The following is a 17,184-nucleotide window of genomic DNA, read 5'->3' as shown; positions in this document are numbered from 1 at the left end:
AGGAGAGATTGCTGGGCCCTAAATTTTCATCTTCTACCAACATTTTCCTTCTGATTAAAAAGATTTCATCAGACAAATTTTACCTTTAAATGAGTCACCACTGGCAGTGGTAGAAGACACGGCTGCATGAAGAAAGCTTGTGCCTGCAGTCCAACCAGGGTGGCTTTGTCACACTTTCAGCACAGGGGAAGAATGCCCTGTTTCACCACAACTGTTTTAAGACTCTCAAGCAAAGATAAGTTTCAATGGCCTATCTTTAGCCATTAAATGGTTGACTAATCATTAGCAATAGCTAATGGGAAGAAAGAAAAAGGGATCCTTTCTGCCAGTGTCTCATCTCTTCCTAAGGAAGAGGTCCAAGAAAGATGGAAAAACTTGCCCCTGGACATACCTGTCTCTTTTCCACTTACAACAGGGTGTCTAGATGATTCACTTACACTATGGGTTTACTTTTATATTACTCAAGGTAGGAAGTCTCAATCTGGATTTATACAACTGTCTCCTATAGTTATACAGCACCTAACATATCTAGCCCTAAATTCCCAAGTGGTATCTGAGCTTTGTGGTGATGCAAATACAAAATTGTAGTGATTACAATAACAGGAAGACACAGAGCAGTGTTAATTACAGCATTCTACATGCGTAGATGTCTTTGAATGTTTTCTACCTTATTCAGGCAACACACAGAACTAGATGACCAAGTGCTCGTCCAGAAGCCACCTCTTTTACCTCTTCCCCTACTTGACTTTAGCAATTGCTGGCAATAGCAAGGACTAGTCTTATACTCATCCTTATATACACAATATGTCAATATGCAGTGTTGCATATTGAGCATGAGGGGAAATTTTTTGTTGCTTCCATTAGTAAGTTGCACTTTCAGGAGCTTTTTGTCATTCCAAGAAGAGGAGTTTGTACTCTTTTTCTGTGGTCAGACAGGGTAAGGCAGAACAGTGAGCTTTCCTTCCCTCCTGCTTCTTCTTCTTCTTGTACAGCTGAGCAACACTTGCCCCTTCCCGTGAGCAGAAGCTGCTCTGAGAGCAGCCTGGAAAGAGAAGTTGGCTCTCTCCCCAAACTGCACATCCCCCTGCAGTCAGAGGCTGCTCTTTGTGTACTTCCCAGGTAGCAAAGGCTTTGGTAACTCATGCTGAAGGTCTCCATCAGGGACAACCTCCTAAAAGATCCTCCAGTGGCTCCCAGTCTAGTAGTCTCAGTGCAGACCTGCGCCTTAGTGGCCTAGTCAAAATATGATTAAGGCAATACGTTGAGTGATCTACAAAACCCTAGTGAAAATTTCTCCTACTGTGCTACTTTTAGGCATATTTCTTCCCCCCTCCTTCTCTCCCCCATGATGCAGATGTTGTAATATTTCTGGGGTGTGGGGGGAAGGGAGGATATGTAATAGTAATGCTGTTGATGACCTAAACAATGCATTAATGCTTTTAACTGTGAATTGGGGTCATAGTTCTCTGTAAGAGTGAAAAGATCAAGAAGATTTAAAGCTAAACTTTTTTTAAATAAAACTAGATTTAGAGTGTATAGGTTATGGTTTAGAGGCCTCTTATTTAAATTCTACTTACTATGTTTAAGCTGAGATGCAGGGATACTATTACTGAGGCTGCTCTTAAGTCTGCCTAAGAGTTGGACATTAACTGATATAAATCGAAAAGCTGGGTTTAGATTCAGATAAATTTAAATAAAAGCGTGCATTTATATTTATCCTTTAAAAGCACCACATGGTTATGTTGCAGCCTCACCATGTCCATACCTAAACATGTCTGTTTCCTGTTGCATGTCAGGGAGCTGAGATAGAAGTGGATGAAAATGGCACTCTGGATTTGAGCATGAAAAAGAACCGAAGCCAAGACAAAGTTATGCCTCTCACTTCTTCCAGCACAGCACTTCCCACTCCTTCCTCTTCTCCTTTCAAAACAAGCAGCATCCTGGTAAATGCAGCCTTCTACCAGGCTCTTTGTGAACAGGAAGGCTGGGATACACCAATCAACTACAGCAAGACCCATGGAAGGAAAGAAGAAGAAAAAGAGGTAGTTTTTCACTTCCTGAGTGACTTTTTCCCTTGGATGAGTGGCCGTCTGATGGTCTTTGGGACAACCAGTCCAATGCAGTTTAAAGGGAATCAATTTCCACAGATAGAGGTTTGTGAATGTTGAACTGGTTTTAATGCCCTCTCAGATGTGGCATAAAAAAATCATTACTCACTTTGAAAAATCTTGCTCTCAGACCCTACTTGTGAATGCCTATGAGTCTCAGATAAGGAAATCAAAGGTGTCCACCGCTAGAGACTGCTTTTTAAATTTTGTTCTGTCCTGGTTTCAGCTGGGATAGAGTTAACTGTCTTCCCAGTAGCTGGTACAGTGCTATGTTTTGAGTTCAGTATGAGAAGAATGTTGATAACACACTGATGTTTTCAGTTGTTGCTCAGTAGTGTTTAGACTAGAGTCAAGGATTTTTCAGCTTCTCATGCCCAGCCAGCGAGAAAGCTGGAGGGGCACAAGAAGTTGGCACAGGACACAGCCAGGGCACCTGACCCAAAGTGTCCAACAGTGTATTCCATACCATGGGACGTCACATCTAGTTTAGGAACTGGGGAGTGGGGGCGGGGAATCGCCCCTCAGGGACTGGCTGGGTGTCGGTCGGCGGGTGGTGAGCAATTGCCCTGCGCATCATTTGTACATTCCAATCCTTTCATTATTGGTGTTATCATTTTATTAGTGTTATCATTATCATTATTAGTTTCTTCTTTTCTGTTCTATTAAACCGTTCTTATCTCAACCCACGAGTTTTACTTCTTTTTCCGATTTTCTCCCCCATCCCAGTGGGTGGGTGGGGGAGTGAGTGAGCGGCTGCGTGGTGCTTAGTTTCTGGCTGGGGTTAAACCACGACAGTCCTTAATGGCTCGGTCCTATAGCACATACACCCAAATGACCTAGGGATCACCTGGGGAAAAAAAAAACAACACCAAAAACCAACAACAAAAAATACAAACCAAAAAACACCAAAATCAAAGCAAGGTAGTTTTTTCATGCTGAAACAAAAAGTAATTTTTCCACACCAACTCTTTAGGATTCTAGCTAACTCATCATCTAAGCATTTAAACACATGCTTAGATTCTTGCCTGCAATAGTCTATCAGTGGAAAACTTTTTATTTTACATTTAACGTACTTCAGGAAATCTCTGCCAGTGAGTCTTAGATCTCACAAGTGAGTCCAGTAGTCCAGAAGTCAGTCTGAGAGCACAAATTCAGAAATATAAAATTGTTAGGAATTCCTGAAGGTTTTAGTTACAATAAGTAGCACACGAGGATATGTACATAATTTCCACCGATTGTGATATTTTTTATCCCATAAGGAAACAGCATAGAAAAACTAGAGAAGTATATAGAGGTGTCTTCCCTTTTCAACCTGTCCTAGGAATGTAAGAGCCCAAACCCAAAAATGAAGTTGCAGGAACAAAGACGAGCAATTAAAATTTCAGCAAATATTTTTATTTAGTAACTTTCCCACTTTTATGGCTAATCTCCTAGACTGCCACTTCCAAGCTGATAATTGTCTTGATTTTGGTTTTGTTTCTGTTTTGCTCTTTCATGTCAGTTTATCCTATCTTGGCAAGATGGCAGCATAGTGTCCTTTCTTTGTCTTTCTTTCCTATTCTTCTATTTTGTTGGCAAGTTTGGTTTTATTTTTTTCTCTTAAGCCTGGCTGTCAGAATATGGATTACTTGCATTTTTCTTAAATCAGGAAGGGGCCATCAGCACCTTTTAAAGGCTAATTAGATAAAACCTTGATAATTAAGATAGACAAGCCTGAGTGATGGCTTTCTGAAACAGAATAAAAGATGTCCCAATCTGGAGTTTTTATTCAGCTTCAAAAACATTTACTCCCTATTTGGTGTTATATATGGAATAATAGAAATTGAACATTATGTTTATTAGGAAATTATCTTTTGTTCAAATATCAAAACTGGCTCTTCAAGAAGACATAGACAGGGGTAAATCTACTTAGGGCTGACGTTAGGGGATCCAGGCCTCCAATTCCAAAAATACCTGGACATAAAAGATAATTCAGCCATGTGAAGAAAAAAAAATCCGTCAGCACTGGGTAAAGACCTGTCAAAATGAGACCACTGAGAGAGTTTGCACCGTGGTGGATCATTTCTTGGAGGCTGGGTTGTCTTGAAGAGCACTTTGGGGTCATCTCTGTGGGGCTGACGATGCTCCTTACCTCAGCAATGAGACCGTGATCCCTGTATCAGGGTTTTAGAGCGGGTTTGACGCGAGGCAGTAGGCTTAGGGCTCAGGCTCTTCCCCATTCATGCCGCATAATGATCAAGCACATCCAGCTTCGAGACAACCGCCTTGCTGCAGGGGATCAATCGGTGTCGCAGACTTGGCAGGGGGCCTGTCCTGCTGCTCCTCCTCCCTGCTGCCACCACAGCTCAGCAACAGCTATGGCAGGAGCACCTCCGCGTCCCCCCAGTCCCTGCTCCGCTTTTGGAAGGCCGCGATGAGTAGCTGGCTATTTCCCTCTCCCTTACTGCCCCAGGGAGCTGGAAGCATCAGCAGACTACCCGACAGGACGTAAAGGTCTGTGCTCGGGCACTCTTGACCCTTGCACTCGGTGCTTTGCCACTGTGCAGTTTGTCCCTAACCAAGGATCTGTCCCCAGACCTCTGCTGTGAGCTTTTGCAATCGCAGAGAGCGTTGACACGTTCAGTGATCTCAGGGCCAGAGGCTCTGTTTTGCAACTCGAAGACTGGCAGTTATTCTCATGCAAAGAAAATGACTGATTATATCTATTTCTAATTCATTGTTATCTGGTTCATATGCACAACAGTTGCTTAATTTTGGTGGTAATTTCCAGAAAATATTGTCTCTCTCTCTCTCAGCGAAATAGCCTGTCCAGATGCCCCCTTAAAAAAAAAATCTGAATTTGGAAAAAGCTCAAAATCTCTCCAAAAGGAAAGCGCTGAGAAATAACTAGAGCTGTCAGTTAGTTCAACTGTCAGTTCTCCAAAGATTTCAGGGCTTAAAAATGTTAAAAGTGCCAGATGCTATTATCTGTTATTCATGTTACCATTATGTTCTGGTCTTTGCTGAAATCAATATAAACTTCCATCTGTACATTAATGGAGTTTCATTGCTTGCTTGCTTTCTGTAGTGTGCATGCGTGAATACACACATGCTCTTTGCAGAAAATAGTAGTGTTTGGATTGATTGGGCTGGTTCTGATTTTCCTTTTAGTCTGGAATTCTTCAGAATTTTAATAGCATTTGGTTATAAATCCATTCAAATGAGAAAGGGAAAATTATACATACGATTGGACTTGATTCGCTGTGATGATCATCACGTAACAGACCAAAAAGTAGGAAGTGCTAAAGGTATTTTCCCAAAGGATTTTCTCTCCATCTAAAGCTAAATCTCTGGAGAAGCACACGAGCCAAGGCACGACGCTCTATGTTCAGTCCTAAGTGCAGAGGACCAAAAAATATTTGGTCTTTAGGTCTGACCTACTTGTTTCAGACAGATGCAGCCGCTTTTGGGCCACATGTACTGATGTAAGGTCCTAGAAAGGCAGAGTTCTGGTATTCCTTTCCCTGCATTCCCTTTGCACTGGCTCCCTTTTGCAGCTTCTACCCACCTGAAGATTTCAAGCTGCTTGAATAATACCAAGTGTTCCACACGGTGCTAAGACAATGCTGAAGAAATCACCTGTTTGAAGGTCTATATGTCTCCCTCATTCCTGGGAAATATACTGAGGGATGATAACTAGGAAACAAACTGTGCTCCTATTTGGGTCCTTATTAGATTTTTTCTTTTTCAAAAGAGCAGTTAGTATGAAATTATAGGTGTTTGTGTATGTATGTGTGTGTATAGCTATTAGTTTAAAAATATTACAAATCATAATAAGGCAATTAAGGAAATTCACAGTTAAGATTTGAAAAAAATGAATTATTTCAAAGATAGAAAATAAAAATACTGCAATTCTAAAGCCTCTGGTATCAGTTATGCTGGTGGCTATAGATGTACTCATGTCAACTTTCAACTTGTAATCTTATTTTTGCTAAATGATTCAGTGAAACATGGTTAAATGAAGTTGTAAACTGTAACACTGTAGTATTTTGTAAAGCCTCGATATACACAATTCTCAATCAGTCCTCTCTGTGCAGCAGGTATCAGACAGTGACACAATGAATAACTCACATACACAAGTTTCTGGTCCATCACCAGCAAAAGATCACGAGATATCTTTCATTTGAGATGAAGAACACAAGCTATATATATGAAAATATTAATAAACCCTGCAGCACGAACAGTTACAGATACTCTTGTTTGCTGCAGTGGGGTTGCAAGGTGGGCTTTCTACCACCCTCCACTCCAGGTTCCTCCCAGCTGGACCTTTGACAAGAAGTGGAAGAGGCTGATGTGTGTCTGGTCTTGATGCATAGTTAGGACCCAGCCAAGGCATGCACTAATTTTTTAGGAAAAAAGCATTGGTTCAGTGATATAGATGTAGCCTATCGGAGTTAGCTGATGAGAAGAAACTGATAAGCCAGTCTTCTTCAACCTCCATTACATTAAGTGGAAACCACTTCACCTGTGTTTTTTAAAGTTATTTTGACATTTGACACCTTCTAGCTGGCAACAGAGGGTCACCATTTTATTGTTTCTTTTGGAAGCTTTTGATTTTACAGTGACTTACACTGGCGATCATCCCTGTAAGAGTTGCAGTCACGTGTATAAAAGAAAGGCGGGTCAGAACTTAGGGACAGAGAAAGTCAGGAACTCAAATCCCCATTCTGCAGATTGCAGTGGCAAAAAACACCCCCATATGCCGCTGGAACCAAGATTTAACTCAATGATGGAAAACAGCCTTTGAGGTTTCTTGAATCTTGAACAAAGCTGGCATTCATTTTTCCACTTCTGGTTTTTAGGATTTTAGTTTCCATGTTTGGAGGACTGTCAACTATTTATTATTTCTGTATTAACATTTTAACAATATTTATCATGTCTTTAATTTTCTCTATCACTCCTTATCTGAAGTTTTCCTTTAGAAGCCTGAAATATGTCAAGTTTTTTTTATTTAAAATAATTACTTGATAATTACTATGAAAGTGTTTAGAAAAGCTGAATATACGTATTTTTGCCTTCTATATTTGTAGCAGCTGAGCTTATTCCCAAACAAACTAACCCCACAAATGTGGTTGCAAAAACCAGTAGTAATTGATATAGCAAGAATATGGCATGGTTTCTATATGTATGTGTAGTGTGAGTTTCAGTAGGCAGTAGGTAGCCAGTACCAGAAAGCAGAAGGAAGTCATATTGAGGATCCAGTCTCCAAACAGGCAAAGATGAGCTGCCAGAATTGAGGACCATATGGAAGCTTTATCAGAAGAAACACCCCCGCAGAGCTTACAAGTCCCGTTAGGCAGAATCTCCATTTTCAGTCCAGATTCTCCTCAGCCCTCAGCTCTGTGTTAACAGCTCTGCAGACATCCCTGTCCCTCTGTCCTGGCACGTTCATAAGCTGCACAAGCCCAGAGCATCTATGGCACCAGCCCCATGAGTTTAGCAGGATCTGGGAGCTTCTCCCCTCAACCACAGGCAGCAGTTTCTGCTCCTACAGAGACTAATCTCTGGGTGATACCTACTTGAGTATTGGAATGGAGTCCCCAAACCAACATCAAATCCCAGAAGGGATTAATAGAGATTTGATAATTCATGCTATGGGCTTTGGAGAATTCTTGAATGATACAATATCCACAGAGCATCCCTCCAGAAAGGAAATACTTACCCTTCATAAAAATAATAATAATTGAAGGCATTAATTTTCAAAGTGTAAGTATAAACCAATCTATTTTGAAGTGATCAAAGAAGATTCTTCAGAAAACAAAAATGTAATTTCCTTCCAGGACTCCAGATTTCCAAAATGCCTTCCCAAGGGAGTGAATAGTCATGGTCTATACCATCCATCAAACAGCACTGTAGCAGTGATGATTTTAATCTACAACTAGTAGAAATAAAGAACTACCCTTAGCAGCCTGCTACTAAGAAAATTCCAAAGCGGTTTTGTTCTTACGATTTTTAGTTTAATAAGACTCTGCTCTTTGGATGAGATAACAAATCATTCCATTCTACAGACCTAAAAAGCTTTGCATTTACATGTCTTTATGTGCAATAGGTTTTTTTTAATTTATAATTGTACTTTTGAAATTCACAGTACGGTAGTACTCACTTCAACTGCATAATAAAGCTCAGTGATGCAATTGCGAAGAAAAAAACAAGAACAAACTTGCTGAAGTCTTGTTTGGCTCTATATATTCAACAACTGCTTTTATTTTCTCTGTGTATTTTTCTTTGTCCTTTACCACTATTTTATAAATCTAACCTACATTTTCCCTATGTACAGCTTAAAACAGCATCCACCTTCAGAAATACTTTCACAAATATACAGTTCAATGTTTTTAAAAGTCTACCTATGAGATCCTAAAATCGTTCTAAACTTTCTTCATCTCTCTCCATCTTTTCTTAAGAATTTTTTTGTAATGTTTTCCAAGAGACTGTCCTCTTGCCTCAGCAAGTTATTTGTTGAATATATGGGAGGCCTTGTAGAAAGAAACCTTTTGTCACATTCTCATCTAATATTTCAGAAAGATCCAGTGAGCTCTCCAGAAAACATGGAGGAAAAGAAGTACCCAGGAGATGTCTCCATACCAAGCCCTAAACCCAAGCTCCATTCAAGAGATCTCAAAAAGGAACTCATCACGTAAGTCACAAAAAATGCCACGTTTTCCTCTGCCCTGCTGAAAACTGACTATGCCGTTGTTCTGAGTGCTGGTTCGGAGTAGATTTGCAGGAGCTAAGCAGGGCAACTTGCATGACAGTTCGCTGTGGGTAGTTAGTTCCCTGTTGTGTCTATGCAACTGGGTAGACGTGAGGTCTGGAGCTGAAACAAGGCAGGGTAGGCCTGGGAATCCAGAGAGATTCACGGCTAATGTTATACTCGGTATCTCTCCTTATTCCTCAGATAGATAGGTAACAAATAGGCAACAGCTCCTTCTACAAAACACACAGTTTTGTAGTGTGTTACAGATTGGCTGTGCTAATGCTTACATAATTAAATAAACTTTATTTGGACAATCTTTGTTATAGATCCACTGTTGAGAGTTTGTGGAGAAGTACGGGAGATTTCTCAGATAGGAAACACGCAAAGTTCATAAAAAGATAAAACACAAGACAGGAGCTGCCCCAGGTTTTTCCAACCTGTATGAAAACTATGTTTAAGTAAGTCCTTCATCTGCTTCCTTCAAAGCAGTTAGTTATTCTGTCCTACTGAAAATCCAGTGGATGCACAAATTCACACTCTGGGAGCATAGGCTAATACTCTTTTATCCCACGTACAGAGACTCACTTGCTCTGTCTTAAGCTCCAAGACTTTAGAGTCTAAAACTGCAAAGAAAACAGGATAATTCTGTTAAATCTTTCTGTATGCAACAGCTTGTTTCAGTTTAGAATCCTTTCAGTAAAATTGTCCTAACCAGCTCATAACACTAGTCACTTTTTAAAATCTCATCTAGACTCTTCACAATGATTCACATCAACACCATTTTGGTATCAATAGAGTGTTTTCACTGTAATAGTCAACTAGGACTTTGCAATTATACCACTTTTCTTTCTGTCCCAAACCAGAGTAGGTCTCTCTAGACAAGTGCACTCCATATCGCTTAGTGATGATAGCCCATAATGTATCACTGCAGGCTCACCCATAAATAAATGAGTCGCATCCCGTCACCTTGTGTCCTGCTCCCCAGACTCAGTGGCACTGAATCAGTTAGATCCGCCTCTATCTCTAGAAATTACATTTCCCTGGGGCAAGCTGCTGTGAAGAGCGATTCTTTCTCCTCATGCTGTGCAGTCTGCATGCTGTCGACTCTCCACATTATATCTGCAGTTGTAGTTCATGACCTAAATTGCTACAGGTCAGGTTTTTTCTGCCTCTTCTAAAACAAATGCATACAAAAATCGCTGAGAATTTATTTGCTGAAGACTAATGGCTTTTCTTTTGTAATATTTATTCCTTTGTGATAGAGACCTGTTTTGAGATGCCTGTAAAATACTTTTCTACCCTCCTAAATAATAATTCCTAGGGTATTTACAAGGGCGATGATCAGCTTACTGTAGTTTTACTGTATTATTTTCAAACAGTGAGTAAAACCAAGCATCTAAAATGTAGCTGTCCAGAAAATTAAATAATAGTTTTAATTTCTCAGAAGAATCTTTATGTAATATAGGGAACAGACTGCATTTCCATGATTCCATTGAGCTGAGAACTTGTACAGAACAATTCAATACAGGTGGCTCCATCATGAGGAAGTTTTTAAAATGACATAAGCACTTGCAGGAAAAAAAAATTCTGGCATGGTTAGCTCAGTTGCAGTGAACTAATCTGTAAGTACCACCTCCTAGCATGTGCCTTCTATTTTTCCATGTTAATTCTCTTGCCCATAACTACACTGCTCAAGTTGAAATGAGCTGTGAAAATGAGGCTGTTGTCTTCCTAAGGCTTCTCTACCGATTTGAAAAAGTTCCTAGCACTCTGCTAGCCCAGAGAAAATGGCCAGGTGAGGATCTCAGGTATCCCTTACTCATTACTATGGAGCATCAGCTAAAAGTTTTTGTACAGTTTCTGCATGCCTTTCTTCTCCATGGGCCCAGTGAAAGAAGACACAGCCCTTTATAAGGTGACTCTGAAGGACTGGTGTTAGTGTTGTAAAATACTGTAGAAAGGAATACTTAATTGACCTCCCCCTCCATGCACAAATTGCATTTCTTGATAACTTTGCCCTCTTGCAGAGGACTACATCCCAATTTGATAAATGAGCTCAGTGCTATGACTGAAGAAGGGTTGAGGAAAAACAGAAACTATAACATCTTCTCCAGGTCAAACATACCTCCATCTCTTGGCATAAAGGGACATATTTGTTGTGCTAAATGCATACCACCTTTGTATCACTTCTCAGTTCAGCTGAGGAACATCTTGGGAAAATTTTGTGCTCATTCTGAACTTCAGCTGTGTGAGCTTGATGTACTTTCTGTTCTGCAAGCAACTGTAACACATAATTTTTCATTTATGTCAGCAAATAAAGATTGGATATGTTTCTAAAGAAGGTGCCTTATTTCAGTCAGAAGTCAAGGGTATTATTTTGAATATTACTGTCCTCTGGCCTGTGTTATAGAGGAGGTCAGATCAGAAACTTCATCGCTAACATTCATGAATTGCTGTCAAAATTTGATACTGGTAACTAAACTGTCCTTTGAAGAACCCAAGATGTAACCAAAAACTCTACACAAAGCAGGGTGGTTTCATGTTATATAGATTAAAAAAAAATAAGGTTTTGACTCATTTGCATGGTCGAAATAGGAAAACTTTTTTTCCGTCTATACTTCCAGTAATAATTGAAAACTAGAGGTATCATGTAAGTTCTGCTAGTTTTCTGTAGGGTCATGATAGTGTTGAGATGTGTAATGATGAATGTGATTGCCCTAAGGATCATTACCCAATTCACTGCAGGGTAGAGTGAGCTATGTGGCGTATTATACATACTCTAATTTCTCATTGCTTCTTCTTCACATAGCTGTCCAACTCCAGGATGTGATGGTAGCGGTCATGTAACAGGAAACTATGCCTCACACCGCAGGTAAGAAACAACAGGAAGCCTAAAGCAGGAAATAAGAGCTACTTTTAGCTATTGTCATCTTTGAACAATTTTATATTAACCATGGTTAAGTATTCAACAGTAATTTGCAGAGAATAATCCGTATAGAAATGTGGCTGGTTTTCCTGGTTTTGTTATATTTTGTGAAGGTCTGGACTTAATAGACAGATGAGGTTAAGCAGCATATGCTTATTACTGTAGCTGCATGTCTTAGCTGAGACCTGTAGATATCTCTGTGAATGTTTTTGAAATTCATAGATCTGCTAACATAACCTGAGGATGCTAAATATTTTCCTCAGAATAGCCTACTGTCAATAGCCAATACCTGGTGGTTGAAATGATCACTTCCTGCCTTTCCTTTCGGGAGCAGGATGGGAGCAGTTTCTGCCTTTTCCCAGCCGTGTGGACCAGATGCTCTACCTGACCTTCACGTAGACAACATAAAGGAAGGGTTCTGTGCACCACTTCCTCCCCATGCAAAGCTTTACAGGGGGCTTAGAAACCTTTGGCCCTGACTGTATGTCTTTCCAGTAATTTAAGCACCGCAGCCTGGTATTGGCTGCTTCTCCTTTCCCAAGAGCAAATATTTGATGATCTCTTTTTTCCCATTATAAGTCATAGATTGTCTGGAGGTTGCTATTTTAAGAAAATATGTTCTTAAATATTTTAAATATGTTAGTAAAACTTTTCACATGGTGTTTTTTTCAGCGTTTCTGGGTGCCCGTTAGCTGACAAGACATTAAAATCCCTTATGGCTGCTAACTCTCAGGAGCTTAAGTAAGTATTGATAATAGCACAAATGTTATTGTTATTTATCTTTGATCAGCATGTTCCCTACATCAATGAAGTTGTCCATTTGAATTGCTCTATGTCAAACCTTTGTCCAAAATTTGAAGTGAATTGGTTTGAAAGCTTTTGAGTGAAATAGAGTTCACTTTTCTCCATTTGTCTTTCTTCATTTTTGTACCCCTTCATTTTCATGAATTAACCAGGACCTGGGGGAGGGGGGCGGGAATTGTAAAGGCTAGGAGAGAGGCTGCTCTCACAGTATTGCTGAATCAGTAAGAAATAGAAAATATCTAACATGTAAGACAGATCTGGCAAATAATTCAGTCTGATCCAGTTAGAATAAATTAGAATTATTTAGTTAGAAATAAATCTAGTTAGAATAAATCTAAAAATGACACCAGAACCCCTGCAAATCATTTTTTTATCATTCACTACCATATACTATGAGTTTCATGTCACTGAAGCAGACATCAAGTCATATGATTTTGTGCTGGCATAATTCTCACCATGAAATGTCACTTACAAAAGGACTGTGCAGGCTCTGCTATATAGACAGATGTATAGGGACATATGAATATTTCAAAAATCTGTAGTCAAGAGAGGTACTGGCAACCAGTCATCTAGTTATTGAATTGGCTTTGTCAATAAGGATGTGTGGAAGAGGAAAGGATAATTAGAGTTCTTTCATAGCTTTCCCTCTGCAACTTGTAAATTGGATCCCATAATAGATGGCTTGGAAAAACTCATGAATGCGTGTAAAAGGGGGAGAATCCTGTGACTGTCCTTTCTGTCCTTTAGGTTCATCCCTAGTCTGGATAGAAGAAAATAAAGTCTGATCATGGCACTATTACACTGTTCTAGTGGTATTAATAGTAGGAGTGACTACATTTAAGCTTGATTCGGTGTTTAGGCACAAGTTAGCTTCTTCAGATCAAATATTAGTGGTCTCTTGTTCTAGTTGGACAACTTGAATTGTAAACAAAATGCTGAATTGATGGTAGCTATGGAGTTGAACCTGCTGGAGATGCAGAAAAATGGCAAAGAAAGGCCATTTATATCAACAACTGTTCAAAAGCAGTTCCCAAAGTCAGTAGGTAAACTGATACACTGGTACAATGCTTCAGTTTTTCCATCTTGGAGTCTCAGAGGTATAAAATTTAGTTTTAGTTTGTTTTAAAAAGAGCAGCACAAGAAGCAAGGAACTGACTTGTGAAAATGCTGACAAATTTGAAATCATTTGCTGAGTCATATATATTTGTCCCTGCTTTTGTTGGCTTTCTGCCATACATAGACAGTCACACAAATATTTTGAATAGTTGCTCCTCATGCAGCGCCCCCCCCCCATTCATGTGTGAATAAGGAAATTTGCATACCAATATGGTTATTTTTCCACTAAAGCTTCTAGAGTTTTGGTCATGCCATAAGGAAAGAGGAGCAACAGCATATGACTTAAATGACAAACTGCACACTGTACGCCATGTATAATAAGTGAGTTGTGAAAGACAAAGTCAAAGTTCATGAACATTTCACAGACAGAAATATGTTGCATAACGCACTTAGCATTTAATTTCAATTAACTAGAAAAAGAGCAAAAATCAAAATCTGTTCACAGACAATTTGCAAAAAGAAAAAGGGATAAATAAAATTATTTTCCACAAATGTACCACCTTATTTTAGCTTCCTGCAAACATTGCTCAGGTAAAATTTAAAACAAACCTCTGCTTTTGATAAGTGTTGGCTAAATGAAATCATACGCCAAAAACTGCAATCATGCGTGGACTGGAATCATACAGTGATATCAATAGTTAATTTTAGTACCGCTATGTGAGCAGAGGGCATAAATGCTCATAGAATCAGGCCAGGAAAGTACCCTCATGTAGTTAGGCATGAATACGAAAAAGCTGTGTATTTTTTTCCAAATGTTATCCACGTTTAATTTGCCAGAATCAAGACATGATTTTGGCTTTAATTATGAAACTCTAAGCCAGCAAAGATACAAGGCTTCCATGTGATCTACAGTTTAGAAATAAGGAAGATCTGTTCAGAAAGTGAGCCTTTGAGTCAGATTCAAATTTTCATCTGAGGATTCTTCCTTGCACAGAGCAATCTAAAGTGGTCAAATTAAAACATACTAAAGTTGACGATGACTCACAGATTTTAAAGCTATAAGGGAGAATTATGACTGATCATCCTATTTCACCAGAGCTGCTTATCAAGCCTTAAAGAATTTTAAAACTGTACTTTAGAAAGATTTTTACTTACAGTTCAGAAACTTTAAGGAATGGGTAGTCAGTCCTATCCTTAGACAAGTTTTTTCAGTGGTTATAAGCCAATTTTAGGAGACATCCTAGCAGTTCTTCTAGATAGGCTTCACACAACACGTTGATACTGATCCATACTCCATAGACAGCATGACATATTTCAGTCAATAGTTTTCTCAGCCGACCTCTGTAAGGCAAACCTGGGTTTGCCTTAACTAAAGTTCATATCCAACCATTTCTGTGAGCTTTCCAGGGAGTAAGGGTACCAGAAATGTTCCTAGATCTGCAGCTCAGTGTATCAATTTTACATGCAGTTGTAGTTCATTTACCTAAAAATAAAGCAACCCTCTCAGAGAAAGAAACAAAGTAGCAGGTACTTAATGCACAGTTATAAGAATTTCTGTGTGAAATCACTGAGAGATTTGTTCTTGGAAGACAATCATGATGAATTGTAAAAGAATCTGTAACTTACATCCCCTTGAGAGTTGACGTCTTTTAGCTTGAGCTCCTGAGGCCTCTGGCCCTCCAATGTAAATCTGATTTTCTTGGCTCTGCGCAGGGATCCAAAAACAGAGGCTGACTCCCTAAACTGGAGCACCAGTCCAAACTCATCAGCCAGTTAAAAGCTGATGAAGATCCACAATATTACTGATTGTAAGGCAATACATTGTTGGTGTATCTTGTATTGTGGAATTTCACAATCCGTACGAAGATATAATCAATATTTGGAAAACTCAACCCAATGGTCAAGCTTAGGAGTCTTGCTAGTGAAGTTTCTTACTAATTTGACAGTAATCCACCTGAAATATCATCTTATATTTTCATCAGTATTGATAATATCTCAGCCTCAAATCTTTAATGACTTCAAGAATAGTTTGGACTCTAATCTGGTTGTGAAATCTAACTGTTGCTGTAAGTGGTAAATGCAGATGGGGAGCTTCAAATTTAGTTTAGTGTCTTTTTTAAACCCATAACTCTCAGACTCATGATCTGAGTGTCTCCCATAAAGAACTCTTACTGAGTTAAAATCCATGTCCAGTCTATGCGGACATCTCTTCCATCTGTGATCATCTGATCAAACAAGTAGCCAAAATCAATACACATAGTATTTGGCAGGTGTTCCAAATTTACATGTGAGCATTCACATTCTCCAGACATCTGCCCTTTCTGCCCGCTCCACATGACATTGTGCCCAGTCCTTGTCCCACGCTCAGACAGGTCAACATTTAGCTCTACATAGTCAAGCATATCTGGCACTCTGCAACCCACACCTCTACCTTCACTCTCAGTGCGAGGCATGTTATTCTGCCAAAATGTTTTGTTCAGAAAATGGTATCATGAAAGGTTTTGACATTGTCTTTTAAAAAAAAAAAGTCTCCCCTATCTTCAGTTGAAATTATTTGCTGAATTCTGCTTGAATCAGTGAATTAATTGTCATGTCCGAAAGAAATCACATTTTTGACAAATTAATTGTTTGCAGAAAAATAGTTTTAAATATTCTGTGAAGAGGTACACCTGCACACTCAGATGTGTTACTACCATTATATTTGTAGGTGTTTTCCATGGCAGCCTACCAACAACTAGATGACATTGCCCCTCCTCACCTCAGGAAAGATTCAGTAACAACTGAGACCCTTAAGAGAGTATTGAACAATGCTAGTTTCCTTAATGGTTCAGTACAAGATTATTTGGCACAACTCTTTCTGCAATTCCGATACTCTGTAAAAATCATAGCGTTCAAAAGGCCCTTAGGGATGCTTAGCATAAGAACTTTGTGCTGTATAATAGAGAAACATAGAACTGGCTGGCACAATTTCTAAAGGTAAATATTTTGCTTGTGCTGCTTTGTGTGCTGAGGTGTGTTTCTCTTCTCTTAAAAACCAAACCAAACTAAAGCAAAAACCGACACAAGAAATACAATACACTTAAATGAAAAAAAGAAATAAAATATCTAAAGTTCTGGGATGCAAGGTGCTACCAGGAGGGTCCTGCTCCAAACCCCATAGAAGTCAGAAAGACTTCTGGAAAGACCTACTGACTCCAGCAGGCTTTTGGAGCACATTCTTCATGTACAATGAGCACGCAAGAAGCCCACCCTCGCAGACCACTGGCAAAAACACAGTAACAGGCAGGTTTGTTTCTTTTCATTGTATGGATGCTTTAGTGTTAAACATTCATACTTCAAAAGGCTTGTTTCTTGCACACACACACAGAAACTCCTTAACTATTAGACATAAGCATAATCCAATTGCCAAGCTGAATACCCAATTGAATCTAGTGCTAGGAAGATATGGTCCTGTTGTATGCTTACGGTGCTAGAATATACAAATTATTAAATTCAAATTCTGGCTCTCGCCTATTGATGCCCAAAAGTAAAACTGCTTCTCTGCTTCCATTTCCCCT

The 17,184-nt window shown here is 39.3% G+C and overlaps 1 protein-coding gene across 1 annotated transcript in view; it reads left to right on the top strand.

The window, feature by feature from the left end:
• ST18 (ST18 C2H2C-type zinc finger transcription factor) overlaps positions 1-17,184 on the top strand; it is a 172,793-nt gene that overhangs the window by 143,953 nt on the left and 11,656 nt on the right. The window contains exons 12-15 of the mRNA XM_069779327.1: positions 1,797-2,042; positions 8,666-8,781; positions 11,651-11,713; positions 12,440-12,508. Coding sequence (XP_069635428.1) covers positions 1,797-2,042; positions 8,666-8,781; positions 11,651-11,713; positions 12,440-12,508 — 494 coding nt within the window. The remainder of the gene's footprint in view (positions 1-1,796; positions 2,043-8,665; positions 8,782-11,650; positions 11,714-12,439; positions 12,509-17,184) is intronic.

This window comes from Haliaeetus albicilla, chromosome 3 (assembly GCF_947461875.1).
Source record: "Haliaeetus albicilla chromosome 3, bHalAlb1.1, whole genome shotgun sequence".
NCBI lineage: Eukaryota > Metazoa > Chordata > Aves > Accipitriformes > Accipitridae > Haliaeetus > Haliaeetus albicilla.
Note: the sequence above shows the minus strand (reverse complement) of the source record. Positions and strands in the feature narration are given on the sequence as shown.